The sequence below is a fragment of the Xiphophorus hellerii genome, chromosome 12 (genome assembly GCF_003331165.1).
Source record: "Xiphophorus hellerii strain 12219 chromosome 12, Xiphophorus_hellerii-4.1, whole genome shotgun sequence".
Lineage (NCBI taxonomy): Eukaryota > Metazoa > Chordata > Actinopteri > Cyprinodontiformes > Poeciliidae > Xiphophorus > Xiphophorus hellerii.
The window spans coordinates 5,156,293-5,173,363 of record NC_045683.1 but is presented as its reverse complement, the minus strand read 5'-3'; the positions used below and the strand labels follow the sequence as shown (position 1 = coordinate 5,173,363).

At 35.7% G+C, this 17,071-nt stretch overlaps 1 protein-coding gene across 4 annotated transcripts; it reads left to right on the top strand.

Moving 5' to 3' along the window:
• Positions 1-747: 747 nt before the first annotated feature.
• letm2 (leucine zipper-EF-hand containing transmembrane protein 2) lies at positions 748-16,494 on the top strand. Of its 4 annotated transcripts, none has more exons than XM_032578727.1 (12): positions 749-1,007; positions 1,804-1,872; positions 5,822-6,353; positions 7,926-8,069; positions 8,932-9,075; positions 10,110-10,313; positions 11,595-11,714; positions 11,793-11,912; positions 13,167-13,265; positions 13,992-14,060; positions 14,797-14,894; positions 15,204-16,494. In XM_032578727.1, exons 2-11 carry the CDS (start codon positions 1,826-1,828, stop codon positions 14,851-14,853), a joined length of 1,536 nt encoding a protein of 511 aa, XP_032434618.1. In that variant the 5' UTR covers positions 749-1,007; positions 1,804-1,825; the 3' UTR covers positions 14,854-14,894; positions 15,204-16,494. The 4 variants fall into 4 exon arrangements, with proteins under 4 accessions (XP_032434621.1, XP_032434618.1, XP_032434620.1 ...); XM_032578729.1 differs by having other exon boundaries at positions 15,160-15,205; XM_032578728.1 differs by lacking the exon at positions 15,204-16,494 and adding an exon at positions 14,984-15,138.
• The last annotated feature ends 577 nt before the right edge of the window (positions 16,495-17,071 follow it).

The following is a 17,071-nucleotide window of genomic DNA, read 5'->3' as shown; positions in this document are numbered from 1 at the left end:
TAGCACGTAACCTCGTAAATACACCGCTTACGTTTGCAACAGCGCCTCTGATTGGCTCTCTCAACCTCCTCGGCTGATCTGTAGCTCAGAGGTCGTGAAATGCCAGACGTCTCACTCTGCATCGACCTTTCGGAACTGCGAACCGAACTCCTCATTAATCGTCTTAAATGTTCAGTCTTGTGGGCGCTAGATGAAATGATTCATATCATAACGCTTTATTTATAAAGTGCTTTACAAACAATAATGCTGATCAAAGTGCTGAATAATAAAACGAAACACATAAAATTTCCAGTCAAATGTGAAGTGGCAAACATTTTTTGATAATTCCAGAAAGAAATACACTACAGAAATCAAGATACAACTTCTTAAAGCTATTAATTATTTGTTCAATATTTCCTTTAGACAAATCATGTTTTATCTTTGATAACCCTGTAAAAACGGGATTTTAATATTCTCTTTATGCTAACATCCCCAAGTGTGTAACATGTACCTTAATCCTAATTAGGGTGCAGTCAAGATTCAGATTTTTGGAAATCTCAGTGTCTTCAGTACTATTTATTAAGGGCAGATGCTCAGAATGGCTGACTTCACATATCACATCTGAATTATTGATTAAATATCAGACACACTTATGTTGATACAGTTTGCACGTTTTAGTAAAAAAAAAAAAAAACAACTCAGGGAGTAAGTACTCTTTTGTAAATAGACGTTCTTTGGTAGCTCAGCTCCACAAATATTTGCGCATGCTCAACGTGAACCTTTATGTGCAGCCGCCTGGGGAGGCTGCTGCTTACAATGCTTAGAAACAGAAACTCGACGCTCACGCAGACGATTTAAAGCATAAACCCACTGTAAATGGGCTTATCATTACACCAGACATTTCTTTCACGAATTCCGTTCACATCTCCAGTCTGTTTTTTGATGGATAATATCGTCCACGTCTCACCGAGAAACCTTACGACGCCCCGTCAGCAGCGGTAGCCGTAGCTTGATCGCTGACGCTGGAGGTTAGTGGACTCCATTTCAGCTGACAAATAGCTGTAGCAACGGTCTGCTAAGGCTAAGCTAAGGAGGTGCACATCAATCTGGGGTGCACTTTTCGGCACAACACCTCTGACAGCCATGATAAGCGGCACAACATATGTATAAGTTAGCATATTAAAATGGTTTTATATCATGTTTCTCCTATTTAAATTGTAATCTAATATATTTTTGATATTTAATTAGTGAAATTGGTTATTTTACTAAATCGCGAAAACAAATGGTTTTAAAGCGCTTCCCACGATGAACCGGTGTGTTTTTTACGGCACAACACCGGCTAGCTTAGCGAATGGCGTGATTCTGTATCGTCCTTCTTTGTTTGCTGACAGGTTTTACTTTTTAAATCGCGCTGAAAAGTATATGTAGGAACGTCAGTGGAAAAGTCCCAAAATGTTGCGGACTTTCCGCGGAGCGTCATGTCAGAAGTTTCACTGTTTAGCAGATAAACAAAGCTCTGAAAATGCGCACTTATATTGTTTATATTTACTTTTCTAACATTGAATAAATACAATAGCATGCATGTGTAAGATGGGTGTTTAATTACAAGGTAGACATCTGTTATGTAATGATGTGTAAACCTATAATCGTTTTGTTTTTAGTTATGTGTTTGTCAAACTTTTTGTGCAGTTAGCTGCATTACCAAACTGTCAAAGTGATTGACTGGATATTGCTACTGTTTTCTTGTGGAACTGAATTCTCAGCTGATGCATGAACTGTAACTTGACCCCTGCATGCTCTCCCTCTCCATGTGAACCTCCACAGAACAGCGTGATCTGACTCTGCAATGGCAGTCTTTAGTCACCAGGTGCTCCTGGCAGTCACCAGATCAAGGTAAATAGACTACTACTAACACTTCCCTGTGCTTTGTAAACTGTGACCGACGCAGTGGAGAGAGTAGGGCATATAACTCATCACCAGGGTAAACAGTGACAAACAACTGGGAGTAGTCTGTACAGAGTCAGAGCGAAGTGTGGGTTCTGCATTCACTTTCATGCAGAAGAGATTCTCATTGTGTAAGATTACAGAACATGATGCTCTGGTTCTTTTCAGATATGACAGAAAGGTCGCTAAAAGTTGACAGAATTTATAGTAGGACTTTTTTTTTCCCTTTTTTGTTTTAATAAAGAAATTACAAATGGCAGAAAATATTTTTTAAAAGTTGCTTTATTTTCATCATATGTTCTGTGAGTTGTACGATTGGACTATCGGGGCCAGGCTACAATCATTTTTTAATTACAGGAATGTAGTCAGAATATTAACAGAATAAAGATGTAACTTTATCAAAAGAACATCTTTAAAATTATGGGAAAAAAGTTGTTTTAATTAGAAAAAAGCTCGGTCCATGTCGTTCTTTCTTTGTAATAGATTCAGTCGTTTGCATGATTATTTCAAAGTCCTGTTGCTGGTGTTAAAAAATGAAGTATTTCTTTCTGTAAAACCGATACGAAAGTATAACCTCACAATATTCCTCGTTTTAAGTTTGTTTTTTTTGTACAGGTGTTTTTATACAATTATAACTTTATTCTACTAATTTTACAGCTTTATTGTGGTAAAAGTAATCCTTTATTGTCTTACTACTTTATTCTCCTACTATCACAACTGTATTCTAGAAATAAAAATTTTAATCTGGCTCTAATACTTTGTTGTAAATTTGACCTGAATTGAAAGTCCAAATAAATGGAAGCTGTAAAATAGCTTGTTAAACAATATGATAGGTTTTAGGTGTGAGGTCGTCACTCTGACCTTTGGAAACTTGAGGAGTGCAATGTTGGAAAAAAATTCAGATTTTATAAAAATTCAGTCTTCAAAAACCAAAAATTTGATTAATTGATAAGATTGATTTATCATCCATTTAAAGTGATGTAGTTTGCTTTTGTCTTCTTGACTCCATCAGTTCTCCCCTTTTGCTAATTTCTTATAAATCAATGAAATTATAATTTACTGAAGATGTTTATGACGCCATATTTTCATCTTCTAAATTTTTTAAAATGTCACAGATTAGGAACCCTATTCAAACCATAATAACTCTATTTATTACTATTTATATTTTTATTTGATAAGGGCAGATAGAAGAAACGGATCAGGACAACGTAATGGCAGCATCACAATGTTTTTAGCTTTAGCTAACTAATTTGCAACACCTGTCCCTAGAAGGACCTTTACAAGTTAATTTAAATGAAGACATCAACAGTAAATATAATAAAATGATAGAAAAGAAATGAAATATTTAAAACTACTAAATCAAAACATTTGCAATATTTAAAAAGCGAGTACTGTTTTGGTTCATCTTTATTCAGTTCTTAGGCCTTGAAGTTAATATTTTAATGTCAGATGTGGTCTTAAAAAATATATACATTAGTATTAATACAGTCTAAAACTTTAACTTACCAAATCATCATTGTTGTTTGATCAGATATATTTTCTCAGGAAGCATTAATGTGTCTCTTATTAAAGTATCTGACTGTACGGATTGGAATTATAATTAAACAAAGAGGCATAGTTGAGGTGAACAACAGCATTAATCACCGTTGAAACCATAAATCACTTCCGAGACAGAATAAGTGTTTCCTAGAAAGAGGTGAAGAGGAGTGGCTCAAAATGTGGTGAGATGATTCACCAAAACCTTTTGAAAATATAAATACTTACTTATAGATACTGGAACCGGCTCTGTTGCCTCTAAAGACAAGATTCCTTTACCTAGAAAGGTGGCTTCAGTTTGCAGTTATGTTTTAGTTTGTCTAAATCTGCTTCTGGGTTCTGGATTCATGTCCTGCTGCCTTCGCTGGCCGGGTTTGTCTATTCCTGACTGCCAGATGGTTTTTCTGTTCTTCACAAAGAGGAGCGGCTCGTTTTTCCTTCTTGGCAAATCATTAATGCTGCAGAGAAAGTCGAGGAACATCGAGGCTCAGAGATACTCGACGTTCAGACAGAAAGTTAATGATTAGCCCAGACGACGTCTCTGAGTTCACACAAGAAGAACCAGATTAAGACAAACTTTTAAATAAATACATGGTTTTATGTTCCACTGCATTAAGCTGTAGTAAGGCAAAGTGTTAGGATAATTTTGTGTTATAAAAGTGTAAAATATTTACGTGATAAATAAAAAAATGTATGATGATTTTTTTGTGCAGATAAATGACTAATGAAAAAGCAAAATTATGATGCACTTAATTTGATTATTATTGCCTAATTAGTTAGTATTATTACTTAGCCACAATGTTCCTTTCTTTGTGGGACATTTAATTGTTTTTTTTTTTTTTTTATTGGATTCTGATAAGTTTGAGAGAAATCTTTATATAACTAGACCTAATTAAATAAACAGAAACTATCAACTATTCTTCTTTAAATGAAAATCAGCTGTCTTTAATGTTTTTTTATGTTTTGTAACTTAATATGTAGGTATATATATGAAGTTCATAAAACAGTCATTGAATAATATTTACTGTTTATATAACTAAAACTGTAACAATGAACAATAAACCTGAATACATTGAAACTAATAAGGCACCGATATAAAGATTTAGGCCGATAATGATATCCTATATTAATATTTATCAATAGTATATGTACAGTACAGACCAAAAGTTTGGACACACCTTTTAATTCAATGAGTTTCCTTTATTTTCATGACTATTGACATTGTAGATTCACACTGAAGGCATCAAAACTATGAATAACACATGTGGAAATATGCAATAAACAAAAAAGTGTAAAACAACTGAAAATACCCCTTATATTCTAGTTTCTTCAAAGTAGCAACCTTTTGCTGTGATTACTGCTTTGCACACACTCAGCATTTAGTCACCTGAAATGGTTTTCACTTCATAGCTGTGCCCTGTTAGGTTAATAAGTGGGATTTCTTGCCTTATAAATAGTCATGAAAATAAAGAAAACCCATTGAATTAGAAAGGTGTGTCCAAACTTTTGGTCTGTACTGTATGTTTCATTACCATTTTGACACCTTTATGGGTAAAAAGAAAAAGGCAAAATAAAATTAATATTGGTTATTCATATTGGCCCAGTTTTATTTATTGAACCAATAAAAAATAAATAAATAAAAAAAACTGATATCGGCCGTATTAACGTTGGTCTATCATCCATCAATAATGAAAACAAGTTTGATAATTTTTATTTACACGATTGCTTTTATTTCTCTTATCTGCCAAAGACTGGAAAATATATAGTTTGTTATGGAACAAACTATATATATATATGATATAACTTTTATCATTAATTTAATGCATGCAGGTATAAAAAAAATCTATATTATTACAACATGGTGGCTGATTTCAACAAGGTTTTTCTTCTTCCTGCTCCATTTTCACTCATGTGAAAAAGTTGTAAGATAATGTTTGTACATTAACAGAGTTGGGTAGTAACTAGTTACATTTACTCAATTATTTTTACTTGAGTAACTTTTTTGGGGGGAAAAAGTACTTTTAGGAATATTTTTACTATGCTGTACTTTTTATTTTTACTTGAGTAATTTTATTATGAAGTATTTCTACTCTTTAGTAAAATTGCTGATGATGTAATGTTTAAATATTAAATGATTGATAATTTGATCAGTTACTTTTTACCAAATACGTTTTTACTCTTGAGTAAATTCTTGGACGGCTACTTTTTACTTTTACTTTTGTAAAAATGTGCTGAAGTAGTTCTACTCTTACTTGAGTTCAACTATTGGATACATTATTGATTAAATTTGCTAAATTGAGTGAACAAACTTATTGATTGACCTTTAGATAACTGAACTTGCTCATGCTTTTTCCGTCTTCAGAGGATCGTATTTGTTGTCCAAGAGGCACAGCTGCTGCTCTCTGTCCTCCAGATCGTATCTGCGCGTAGACGCTCCCCGCCACGCCTCGTCTTCGTTTCCTCCCAGACACTCCCGCTATGGCCACCATCACTGCGCCCGCGCCCACTCCCTCAGCCGTGGCGACGGCTCGGTCCTGCTCGCCCGGGCTCTGCACAGCTCCGCCGTTTGGCTTCAAGATGTGAAGCAGGACGACACCAAAACGTCTCCAGCAGCTCCTCAGGACGGGGAGAAAAAAGACTCCGCTGCTGCTGCTGCCGCCATGGTAACGGACTCTCAGCCACCGTCAGCTCCAACGCCCGCTGCAGCAGCAGCGGCCGTTCCTCCAGCCCAGGAGAGGGCGATGGTGAAAAAGTCTCTGTATCAGAGGATTGTTGACGAGTTGAAGCATTACTACAATGGCTTCAGGTTACTGGGAATCGACACGAAGATCGCTGGGCGGACGGTGTGGAGTCTGCTGCACGGACAGGTGCTGACGCGCAGGGAGAGGCGGAGGGTGAGGCAATGCATCCACTTTATTATCCATCATCAATCTATCTGATTTAAATCTCTGGATATCAGCTGATCAGCTTCATCTACTCAAACCAACATCTTCAATAAAATCACTAGTTTCTCCCCAAAAACAAACATTTTCAAAAGAAAATCTTAAAAAAAAATATTTTTCTGTATTTTCAAAATCTGCAAACGTCCATCTGTCATTTATAATATAATTTAGAAGTTGCTATTGAGACTTGTATTTATAAAACAAGAATTTTAAAGACTTATTGTGATTATTTTAGGCATTTTTGATATCAGCTTGAATAGATTTTAACTTAAATTTTAGAGAGCAGCCTTTAATTTGATCTGGGCGATTTGGATCAGAAATAAAGATTTTAAAATAATCTTTTCTAAAATAGAAACAACAAAAGACAGAAAATGTTTTAAAAAGCGACTGTATTTCAGTCTTTTCAGAAATGTGTCCATTTCTTGCTTCACTTGCAAAATTAATAATCTGATTAAGATAAATTTGGTCGGCTAGAATTAAAATTATCTTTTCCCAAAGCTGTAAAATTGGCACATTTTACAGATTTTCCATTTAACCATTTAAGCCTTTTTTTTTATCTAATGCTAGGAATACATTAAAGATGCAAATAAACAAATAATTCTTTTTTTAAAATAGAAAAAAATAAACATTTTGTTGCCTAAAATTCAGTAACATTGAACAAGATGAATATAAATTAATGTTACAGACAAATGCTCATGTTAAATGCAGAAAGTGTTTATTTTCTGTACAGTTTTGAATATATTGTTTCAGCAAATTGCCTTTTTTTGAGTCGATGTACTCCAGTTAACAATTAACTGATAGATTAGTTAATAATAATCAATCGATAATTTCAGCCTTACAAAAATTGCCCTTCAGAAAATATTATGAATTGAAATAATCAAGCTAATTTAAATTTCTGATACATTTATTAATTAATTGCTTTTTGCGACAGGGTTACTTGTATAATTTGTAAAATGATGCTAAAATGTAAAAATTTTTTATTCTATGTTTAGATGCAGAAATCTGTAGTAAAAAAAAGAAACAGATTGACTCTTGTTTGCTGCTGTTATTACCGTTCAGATTTCCCTCTGCAGATTTTGATCACAGTAAACCAGGTTTCCTCCAGAGAACTTGCTGAGCCTGGCGGTTGGATGACAGGCCAGTCATTCATCCAGCGGCCCGTCGTGTTTTTAGTTAAAAAATGTTTTAAGTTGACAGGAAATTTGAAAATATCACTTGATAATTGTGTGTTATTAAAAGATTGGAAGATTAATACTTGAACACCAACTATAAATCCTTTAAAAAATGCAAACATAAAAATAAGTAAATAAATAAATAACGCTAAGCCTGGTGGAGGCACAAATAAAGCCTGGTGGCCTGCCAGGCTTATAATACACTGGGGTAAACGCTGGTAAATCTAAATTTGATTTATTTTGTAAGAGGGAAGCCACGTGTTACATGTAAACACGCTGCTGAGCTCCTGTCTGCAGAGCAGCGGGTCAGACGTGTCGTTTTGTGACGGCGTCGTCTTGTTTGCGTTTGCAGCTGATGAGGACCTGCGCCGACCTCTTCCGCCTCGTTCCCTTCATGGTGTTCATCATCGTTCCCTTTATGGAGTTCCTGCTTCCCGTCTTCCTCAAGCTGTTTCCAGAAATGCTGCCATCGACGTTTGAGACGGAGTCTAAAAAGGTTCGTGTTTCTGTCCGCCCTTTGATCTCGGTGACCTTTCCACGGCTTGTTGTGATTATGTAACTCAGACGTCTCAGTTTGACGGAAAACATTTTAGACGTGTGGATGAAATGTTCATCCTGACTGCAGAGGCTTTTATGTAAGTTTCATTTAAAGAAAAATACTTAGTATATTTTATTTTGTCTTCTGGCTTTTTTAAAACATTTAATGCAGCTTATATTTACTAAACCTCTTTACCTGCAGCAGAAAAAGATTAAGCAATAGCAACATTATTAATGATTCTGTTTTATTTTTTTGTTTTAATTGGAAAAGAGGCAGATCATTAAACAACAATGTTGTTGTTTTGATAGTAACATAAATAACAGTGTAATAGTGCAGGTTCACGTTTCCAGTAAGAAGAAACTTTGATCTTGTAAAGAAAACTTAACATTGGAACTAGAAAACATTTTAAATATCCAAAATAAATGAACAAAAAACAATCAAGTAAAACAGAAATAAAAAACACACACATTCAAAACCATAAATTAAACTGAATACTTAATGGAAATTACTGAACCTATTTTAATGATTTGTTTTATTAATTAATTGCAATGGATTTTATTTAGGTCATCGGAGTAAAGTGGGGTTGAATACTCGCCTGTCTTTTTATTAAAAAAACATTTATCAACTCTGTTGGTCTTTAATGTAATAAGATATGAAAAGTTAAAACATTTTGCAGGATGTTGGTTTATAAAACCAAATGTCTGACTTTAGTGTGTGAAAGCATTTAGTTTCACTGAATAAAACACGTTTTTAAGTTGTAACAGTTTGTTTTTCACACTATTAAAAGTTTTTATTGTAATAAATGTTTTTGTTTCTGCAGGAGGAGAAGCAGAAGAAGGGTTTGGCTGCGAAGCTGGAGCTGGCCAAGTTCCTCCAGGAAACCATCGCTGAAATGGCCCGAAGGAACAAAGCCAAAGCCCAGATTGAGGAGGAGACCCAGAGATTCTCCAAATACGTTCAGCAGGTGAAACACAGCAACTTCAGCAACATTTTTTAACTTTCATCACAGCAAAATAAACTATTGCATCATAAGAATTGGATCTATAGTTGATTTAGGATTCTAGTAGATGTATTCCTCCTAAAGTTTCATCATTCCTCGTTAACAAGAGGAATGTCATGTCTTTTTATTGCTAAGCGCTAAAAGCACTCCATACCAATGCAATGCAAGATGATGAAGAGTTACAACATGTTTAGGATCTACCTGCTTGTTTCTAATCCCTACAGAAAATGTTTATGGGTTCTGGAGGGCATGTTGTGGAAATATGGCAAGCCCAAAGCTCACATAATTCAGAACTTATGTCAAGCAGTTTGTGTATTTATTCAATATTCATTCCACATGACTCCACTTGACATTTAATGCCACCAACAGGATCACTCCAGGTGAGGTAACATTAGGTTGCTAAAAAACTTCATATCTTGTTGGCCAAGAATTTAAAATAAATAAATAAAACTCAACAAATAAAGTAGCTTTTTTTAATTATTGGAAAGGGATGTTATTCAGTTCAAAACTTTAAAAGGATTTTGTGTATTTGCCTTGTTAAAACAAAGGCATCTAGTTTTAAAATTCAAAACACTTTCATTTAAAAAAGGTTTTATAAATTAAATAAAAGTTGATTTCATTCCAGCAAATTTGGTTACATTTAGCTCTACTTATAACAACAGTTTGACTTAAACGGCTAATATTGTGCTGTATTTAACAATTTCCATTGTGAGAAAATTACATCTCTAATAATTTTACCCTGATTAAAAATAAAAAAAAAAACTCAGTAAAAAAAAATTTGTAGCATTCTTGAACTCCAGTTGTGGGGCCACAAAATCATCAATCCAAGAGCTACAAATGGCCCCCGTGCCGCACTTTGAACACCCCTAAATAAATGACAGCTTATTTAGTTTGAAATGTTTATATCTAAATGATATAACCTGATATTTTTACTCCTCTCCATGAACTAAAGAGGTTTTTGTGTGTTTGTAGCTTAAATATCAAATTTCCTGTGTTAGGTTCGGGGAACGGGCGAGCAGCCGTCCACGAAGGAGATCGTCCGCTTCTCAAAGCTGTTTGAAGACGAGCTGACCCTGGAGCACCTGGAGCGCCCCCAGCTGGTGGCTCTGTGCAAACTGCTGGAGCTGCAGCCCATCGGCACCAACAACCTGCTGCGCTTCCAGCTGATGATGAAACTGAGAGCCATCAAGTCGGACGACGAGGTGAGACGAAACACCTCAGGATTATTTAACTTCCATCAGAGCAGGACAGCAGGGTCAGGCTGGAAGTCCTTGAAATTCATTTAAGTGATTTCAAGGTTTGAAAAGTACTGATATTCCAGGTACATAGGTTTGAAATAAAGTGCAATCCAACATTTGATTAAAAACCTAAATCTGGAAAACGGTATTTACATTTGAAACCAGATGTTTTTATACATCTTATAAAGACACACACTTTTTTTCTCACTGTCTGAAGTTAAAAACGATTAAACTATTCTTGTTTCTGGTCAGTTATAATTAACAAAATAATTTATATTTGTGAAATTCCAGAAAACATAGTGAGAGTTTCTCTTTTTGGGGATTTTCTATGTGACTTTCTTTGTATCTCGTGTTTAATTTGAGCACGAAGGTCATTTGAATTTTGAATATTTATGATTCCTTATGTCTCCGTGACTTATTGATCATCTTATATTTCATACATTAAACAATTTATTATTTTTTGTTAAATTAGTGTCAGTTTGTATAAGATGTGACATTCAAAACATTGAACTTTATACTTTAGTTGACTTTGTCCCTGCTGCAGAATATAGAATATGATCACAAGACATTGGTATCTTTCACAATAATCAATTAATTATATGATGAATTAAAATTATTAGAATAATTTCCATTCTGATTAATATTTTTTTAAATGGGAAATTTGTTTAGAGATTAATTTTATTTATTGATTTGGTTTGTGTGTGTTCTATATTTCCATATATTTTATTTTAGATATTTAAAACATTTTCCACTTCCAGTTTTAAGTGTCCTTTACTAAATTAAAGCTTATTTTCCTTTGAGAGTTGAACCTTACACATTATTGTTTATTTAAATAATTACTGGGAAAATTTATCGTACAGCAAAATGTGACAGGCATTGTCATAAAATAGTGAATTGAAATTATTTTGTGTGGGTGTGTATTTTTTTTTTCTCCAAATTGCTGGAAAAGTATGAAAACTTTCCTTGAAAGTGCTTGAAAAGTTCTTGAATTTTAATGTTTGAACCCTGGGAATGGCGTCGTTCTGCCATGTTTAATGCTTTGCATATTTTAGACAGTTCAACTCTGCATGTGAAGTTGAATGAAAATAAAACCAGAATCGAAAACTACAGGGATTTTGCAGCTTTAGGGATTCAAACTGTGTTTCTAAACATTTTTAAAACCTTTCAAGATTGGAAATCAGTTAAAATCGTGTGAAAATCTTTTGTAATGAAGAAAAGACGGTTCCAGTTTCCTCTCGTTGTCAGATGATCTCGGCGGAGGGCGTGGCGGCCATGAGCGTGTCGGAGCTGCAGGCGGCGTGTCGCAGTCGTGGGATGCGTTCTCTGGGTCTGACCAGCGATCAGCTCCGCCAGCAGCTGCAGCAGGTAGCAGCGCTCGCACATCGTAATCTGAGCCGCCTGCAGGCGGTTCCGTGTTTCTGATGAATGTTTTCCGTCGCTCAGTGGCTCGACCTCCACCTGAACGAGAACGTTCCTCCGTCGCTGCTGCTGCTCTCCAGAGCCATGTACCTGACCGACCTCAAGCCAAAGCCGCCCGTCATCCCGCCGGTTCCCAAGCTAGAGGTGAGACCAAAACCACTGCACCACCGCAGAGAACGCTTTGCTTCCAAGATTACAGGGAATTCCATTCTGATTATTAATCCAGATGAATTGCAGGGCTGTATCTAACCACGACACACTTTTACAAGCCAACTTTGCGGTACCATAACTCTGTGATACTTTGCGGTTTCTGAAAGGGGAGACGTTGCACTTTCCAGCCAATATCGAGTTATTACGGTAATCTCAATCCTGCCGTTGCAGGAAGCGTGATTTTCTTCACTCTTTTAATTGACAGTACATTGTAAATAACTGCTAGATACTGAAAGTTCCAGTTGTTGTGGAGAAATGGGCAAAAATATTTACTCACAGGACATTTAAATAACTTTGTACAGTTAAAATAAGCAAAAATATCCAGGTGGAGATTTGAGACTTAAAGGGTTTTAATCTGATAAAAATCTGCATTCTGTAGATTTTTATTTAAGTCTTTTTTAAATCTAATATTAAATAGGATGCAGAAAAACAAATAGATTCCTTTTTTATACGAGAAAATAAACATTTTATTGCCTAAAATACAATAGCTTCGCATTATTTTAGTGAACACTTGATCATTTGTACTAAACGATGAATCTGCAGCTAAAAAATACTTTTAACATCAACAGCTTGATTAACATCAATCCAGTGTTGGGATAATCTGCCTAGTTATTTTTTGGATTAACCTATTCATAATTGCACAGCAAAAATAAAATTTTTACACAATCTGAACCAAATGAAGCTCAAACTCCCACTTGAGAATTTCTGGATGAAACTTATTTGCAATTTTTTAAATATTGAATACAAAATGTATTTTTTTGTAGAGTTTTGGTTTAATTACTGCTATGAAAATGGTGTTCTTACTTCAGATGGCCTTTTTTTTGTTTGTATACTCCAGTTGATTAATCAATTTCCTAAATTAGTCTATCATTATTCCAATAATCGATTAATCGTTTCAGTCCTAATTTTACCGTAGCTGGTAGAAATGTTTCTGGTGGTTGTTGTTTTCAGGTTTCAGAACATTTTATCTTCTTTTCTGTTCTACATAAAAACAGATGACATGACGTTGCTGCTTGTTGAATAATTTCCTTTTAGATTTTAATTTCTAGAAAGAAAGATTTAAACCTTTTGTTTGTGGTGCTAAAATTCCAACTTTAAAACGACAGAAATTTCTGAGAGATAAAAATTTAACTGCGGTTTCTCTGAGATGTTTTTGGTCTCATCGGAGTTTTTCGTTTTGTTTTGCAGAAGGCTTCTCCTTCTCCTGCAGAAAACCCAGCAGCAAACCCGACCGCCACCGGGTCGGAGCGACTGGCAGACCCGGCCGTCATCATCAAAGACAGACCGGTCAGCAGCTCTTAAAAATGATAAAATAATAATTTAATCTGTGCAATAAGAGACGGTGGAGTTTTAGGCCATAAGGAGGATTTTGATTTTCTAACTGGAGTCGGTTTTATTGAAACGTTTGATTAAATCTTTCTATTTGAGCCGAATTTATTTCCAGATTCCTCAAAATAATTCAACATTTAGCCAAAAATGGGCCATTTTACTTTAATGCAGGAACAAATTATTATATAAATCTCATTTTGATTTGTAAACCAGAAAAAGGAAACTCTAAGCTTTTAAATTTGATTTGAGTCTGCTACATTTTAAATACCTTAACGACTATTTAGCCATCTTTCATGCATTTACATAAAGTTTTAACTTGGAGCTATTAATATGACAAGTATTAATTTTATTTTTCTTCATCTTTTTCTAAAACGTCTTCTGTGTTTCTATAAGCAAAATTAAATCTTAAAAACTGTTAAAATATGACTTTTCAGTGTCTGTTCCCTTCACTGGTAACTAAAAGGAAACATTTTTAAGCTGTTTTGTGATTTTAATGATTTATTCCAAAGTCGGCCTCAGATGAGACGAAGCTTTTATGGAACATAAAAACACAAAACATCGATTTAAAACTCCATTTAATATAAAATAAAAATGTACAGGCCTGCATAAGAAGAAAAATTTGACAGAAATAATTTGACCTTGTTTACGTCGTCTTTACATTTTCCTCCTCCCGGTTTGCTGCAGGTGGAGGAGCTGCGGGACAAAGCCCCCGTGGTTCTGGACAAACCGTTAACTCCTGCTGAGGTTCTTCAGGTCAGACCAGTGTTGCATATCTTTATATTAAAGTGGACCAATTATGCAAAATTCACATGTTTTTTCATGTTTTTATATTTTCATTTGGGTCTCAACTGCTTCTAAAAACACACAGCTGGTTTTTGGCAACAAGTTGATTTTTTATTTTATTTTTTTTTTGGTGTCTGGAAAATGAACCATTTCAAAAATGTCTAGAATGTAACGCTACACTGCACTGTTGTCTAGCAACCCTACCAAATCCCAGCCTGTTACCTAGCAACCAAAGCTGAGCTCCAGCATGTTTGGTCAGCTGGTTTTAGCGCTGTATGTGCTGAATAAGGCAAATGTTTTGTTGTTGACTTTTCATTCAGAAACCACTCGTGGCATTTTTATTGGTTGTGCAGGAGGCTCTACTAATGCTTTTCAAAGCATTCAGTGGTATTCAGAGAGGAGCTTAAAATAGGCAGAAATTACCAGACTAAAATCTGATTGTCTCAGAATGAATTTGTGCCATAAATGTAACGACTATGTTTTATATCGCCATCATGTCTCCTTTAAATGGAGTTTATTTTACTGTCTCCATTGTGGGATTAATAGTTCTGTTCCAAATGTCCGGCCCAACACTAACTCACTTCTTTGGCATCTCACTTTAACTTTCAGATGGTTTTCAATCCATATTTTTTTTTTTTTAATGTTGTTCTGGAAACCAGCCTGAAAGTCTGGGATGAAACTTTATTGAATAATTTAATTTTTTCAGGCTAAAGCGGCGACCGAAGTGTCCCAGAAGAGCAAGATGAGCGCCAACGGCGTGTGAAGAGGAGCGGCTGTGATGAAGCTGGAGGACCTGGCGTTCATGTCTGGACCCTGATCCAGGACAGTCTGGACCCTGATCCGGGACAGTCTGGCTCCTGATCCGGGACAGTCTGGACCCTGATCCGGGACAGTCTGGCTCCTGATCCGGGACAGTCTGGACCCTGATCCGGGACAGTCTGGCTCCTGATCCGGGACAGTCTGGACCCTGATCCGGGACAGTCTGGCTCCTGATCCGGGACAGTCTGGACCCTGATCCGGGACAGTCTGGCTCCTGATCCAGGACAGTCTGGACCCTGATCCGGGACAGTCTGGCTCCTGATCCGGGACAGTCTGGACCCTGATCCGGGACAGTCTGGACCCTGATCCGGGACAGTCTAGACCCTGATCCGGGACAGTCTGGACCCTGCTTGTTGCTTCACTGCCATGTTTGCCATGCTGACCCCTGCTAACTCTGTCATTGGCCTCATATCTGGGCGAGGCGTTCAGATCCGTTCAGACTCGTCTCCGTCGTTTTTTAGCTCTGAAATCCCGTTTGCGTTCCCCTTCCTCCTCTGTGTGTAAATTTGTAAATATTATATATATTTTCCTCTTGCGCCACAGAAGCAGCAGCTCTGTACAGTTTGCTATGCAAAGGCCAGAGCACTTTGTCTCCTATCAGGTCGGTTTTATTTTGCTGATTTTAAAAAATCCCCAGAGAAACTTTGCTGAACCCACTTCAGTTTTCTGTTCTTATCGTCCAAAATGAAGATTATATTCAGCAGAAATGTATTAAATTGCACCCAGAATGTCAGGAATCAAATGTTTCTGTATTGGGGGGGAAATGTAGTTTCTATGTCAATCAGCAAATGAAGACTTGGAGTTTCACTCCGGAATATTTGACTGTTTGGTTTCAATCTTCACTAGTAAACCACTGAAAGGACAATCTGTACAAACACGTACAGATAAATATATAAATATATTTTTTGCATATTTGTTGTATGTTTTGTGTTTTGAACACTAGAATGACGACCTGTCCTAAACATATAAAGAGAAAATTCTTGATGTTCATATATTTGTGCTGGAGGGAATAGTTTTATTATGGCAGCAACAAGTAAATTGTGTACAGATGGATTTTCCCTCCTTCAGTCATTTTTTTAAATTTTCGTTTTGACCCCATCATTGTTCTGCACAAATCCTGAAATTAATGCATAATAATCATAATTTCTGTTCTGTTTATCCTAGAAATTCAAACAGTTTTGTGCCGAAGGCTTAAAGTCATTTGGCCGCAGGTCGACTGTAGGGCTTATAAATACAATCTGATGTTTTTTTCTTTATACCACTTCTAATTGTAATCTTGTTTTGTTTTTGTTTTTTCTTTTTATGTAGAAGAAATTGCAGAAAATATTTTCAAAAAGTGTCTTTTACTTCAATCACCCATTCTGAGTTGCACACAGACGCTTTAAGCTCCGGCTACAAGAATATTTAATTATGAGAATAAAGTCAGAATAATAGCAAAATAAAGATGCATTTTTACCAGAAAAACTCTTAAAAATGTTTAAGATCACCTCGATCATTATCATTAGTTGTTTGCACTGATGATAATCTGATGCTGATGTGTTTAAAAGATTGTAAAACTTAAAGTAAAACTTCACAAAAAGCTCAACATTCCTCATTTTATTTTTTTATTTTTCATGTTAGAGTTCTTATAAAATTACGACTTTATTCTCGTAATTTAAAAATTATCTCAGCCCTAATATTGTGTCGTAGAATTGATATGAATTAAAATAAATCGGAGCTGTGAAACAAGATGGCCGCCTTCGGCCACTGACATCACTGATCTATGGAAACCCATTAGTGGAAAAAAAAACAAAAAGATTTGATTGATTTATCAATCAAATCTTACTGATCGCCCAGCCTAGATAATTCATATGAATCCCTGCTGTGTTAATCATTGGTTTTGATATTGATGAAAAAGTTTTTTGTTTTTTTTAACTCTGTGAAACATAAAAAAAAAGCATTAACATAGTGCAGCTGCTTTGCTCCGTGTGCGCTCTGCTGCCAGATTTAAAACCCAACATTTTCCCCCTGAACAGCAACTTAATCTCTGGATCTCTCGCTCAGATGGGATTATGAGAAGAGCAGCTCCAGGTTGTTTAACGATGTAGAGAGAAAACGAAACTAAAGCAGCTACTAGACCAGGTTTGATGTTGCAGCGTTTCTCCTTCTTGATGCCTTTTTCT

Excerpts from the sequence above, each read along its gene's own strand:
- letm2 (XM_032578727.1), top strand. The coding sequence starts at position 1,826 with ATGGCAGTCTTTAGTCACCAGGTGCTCCTGGCAGTCACCAGATCAAG. Across the intron at positions 8,070-8,931 it reads TTGAGACGGAGTCTAAAAAG|GAGGAGAAGCAGAAGAAGGG; the intron begins GTTCGTGTTTCT and ends TTGTTTCTGCAG. Across the intron at positions 13,266-13,991 it reads TCATCATCAAAGACAGACCG|GTGGAGGAGCTGCGGGACAA; the intron begins GTCAGCAGCTCT and ends GGTTTGCTGCAG.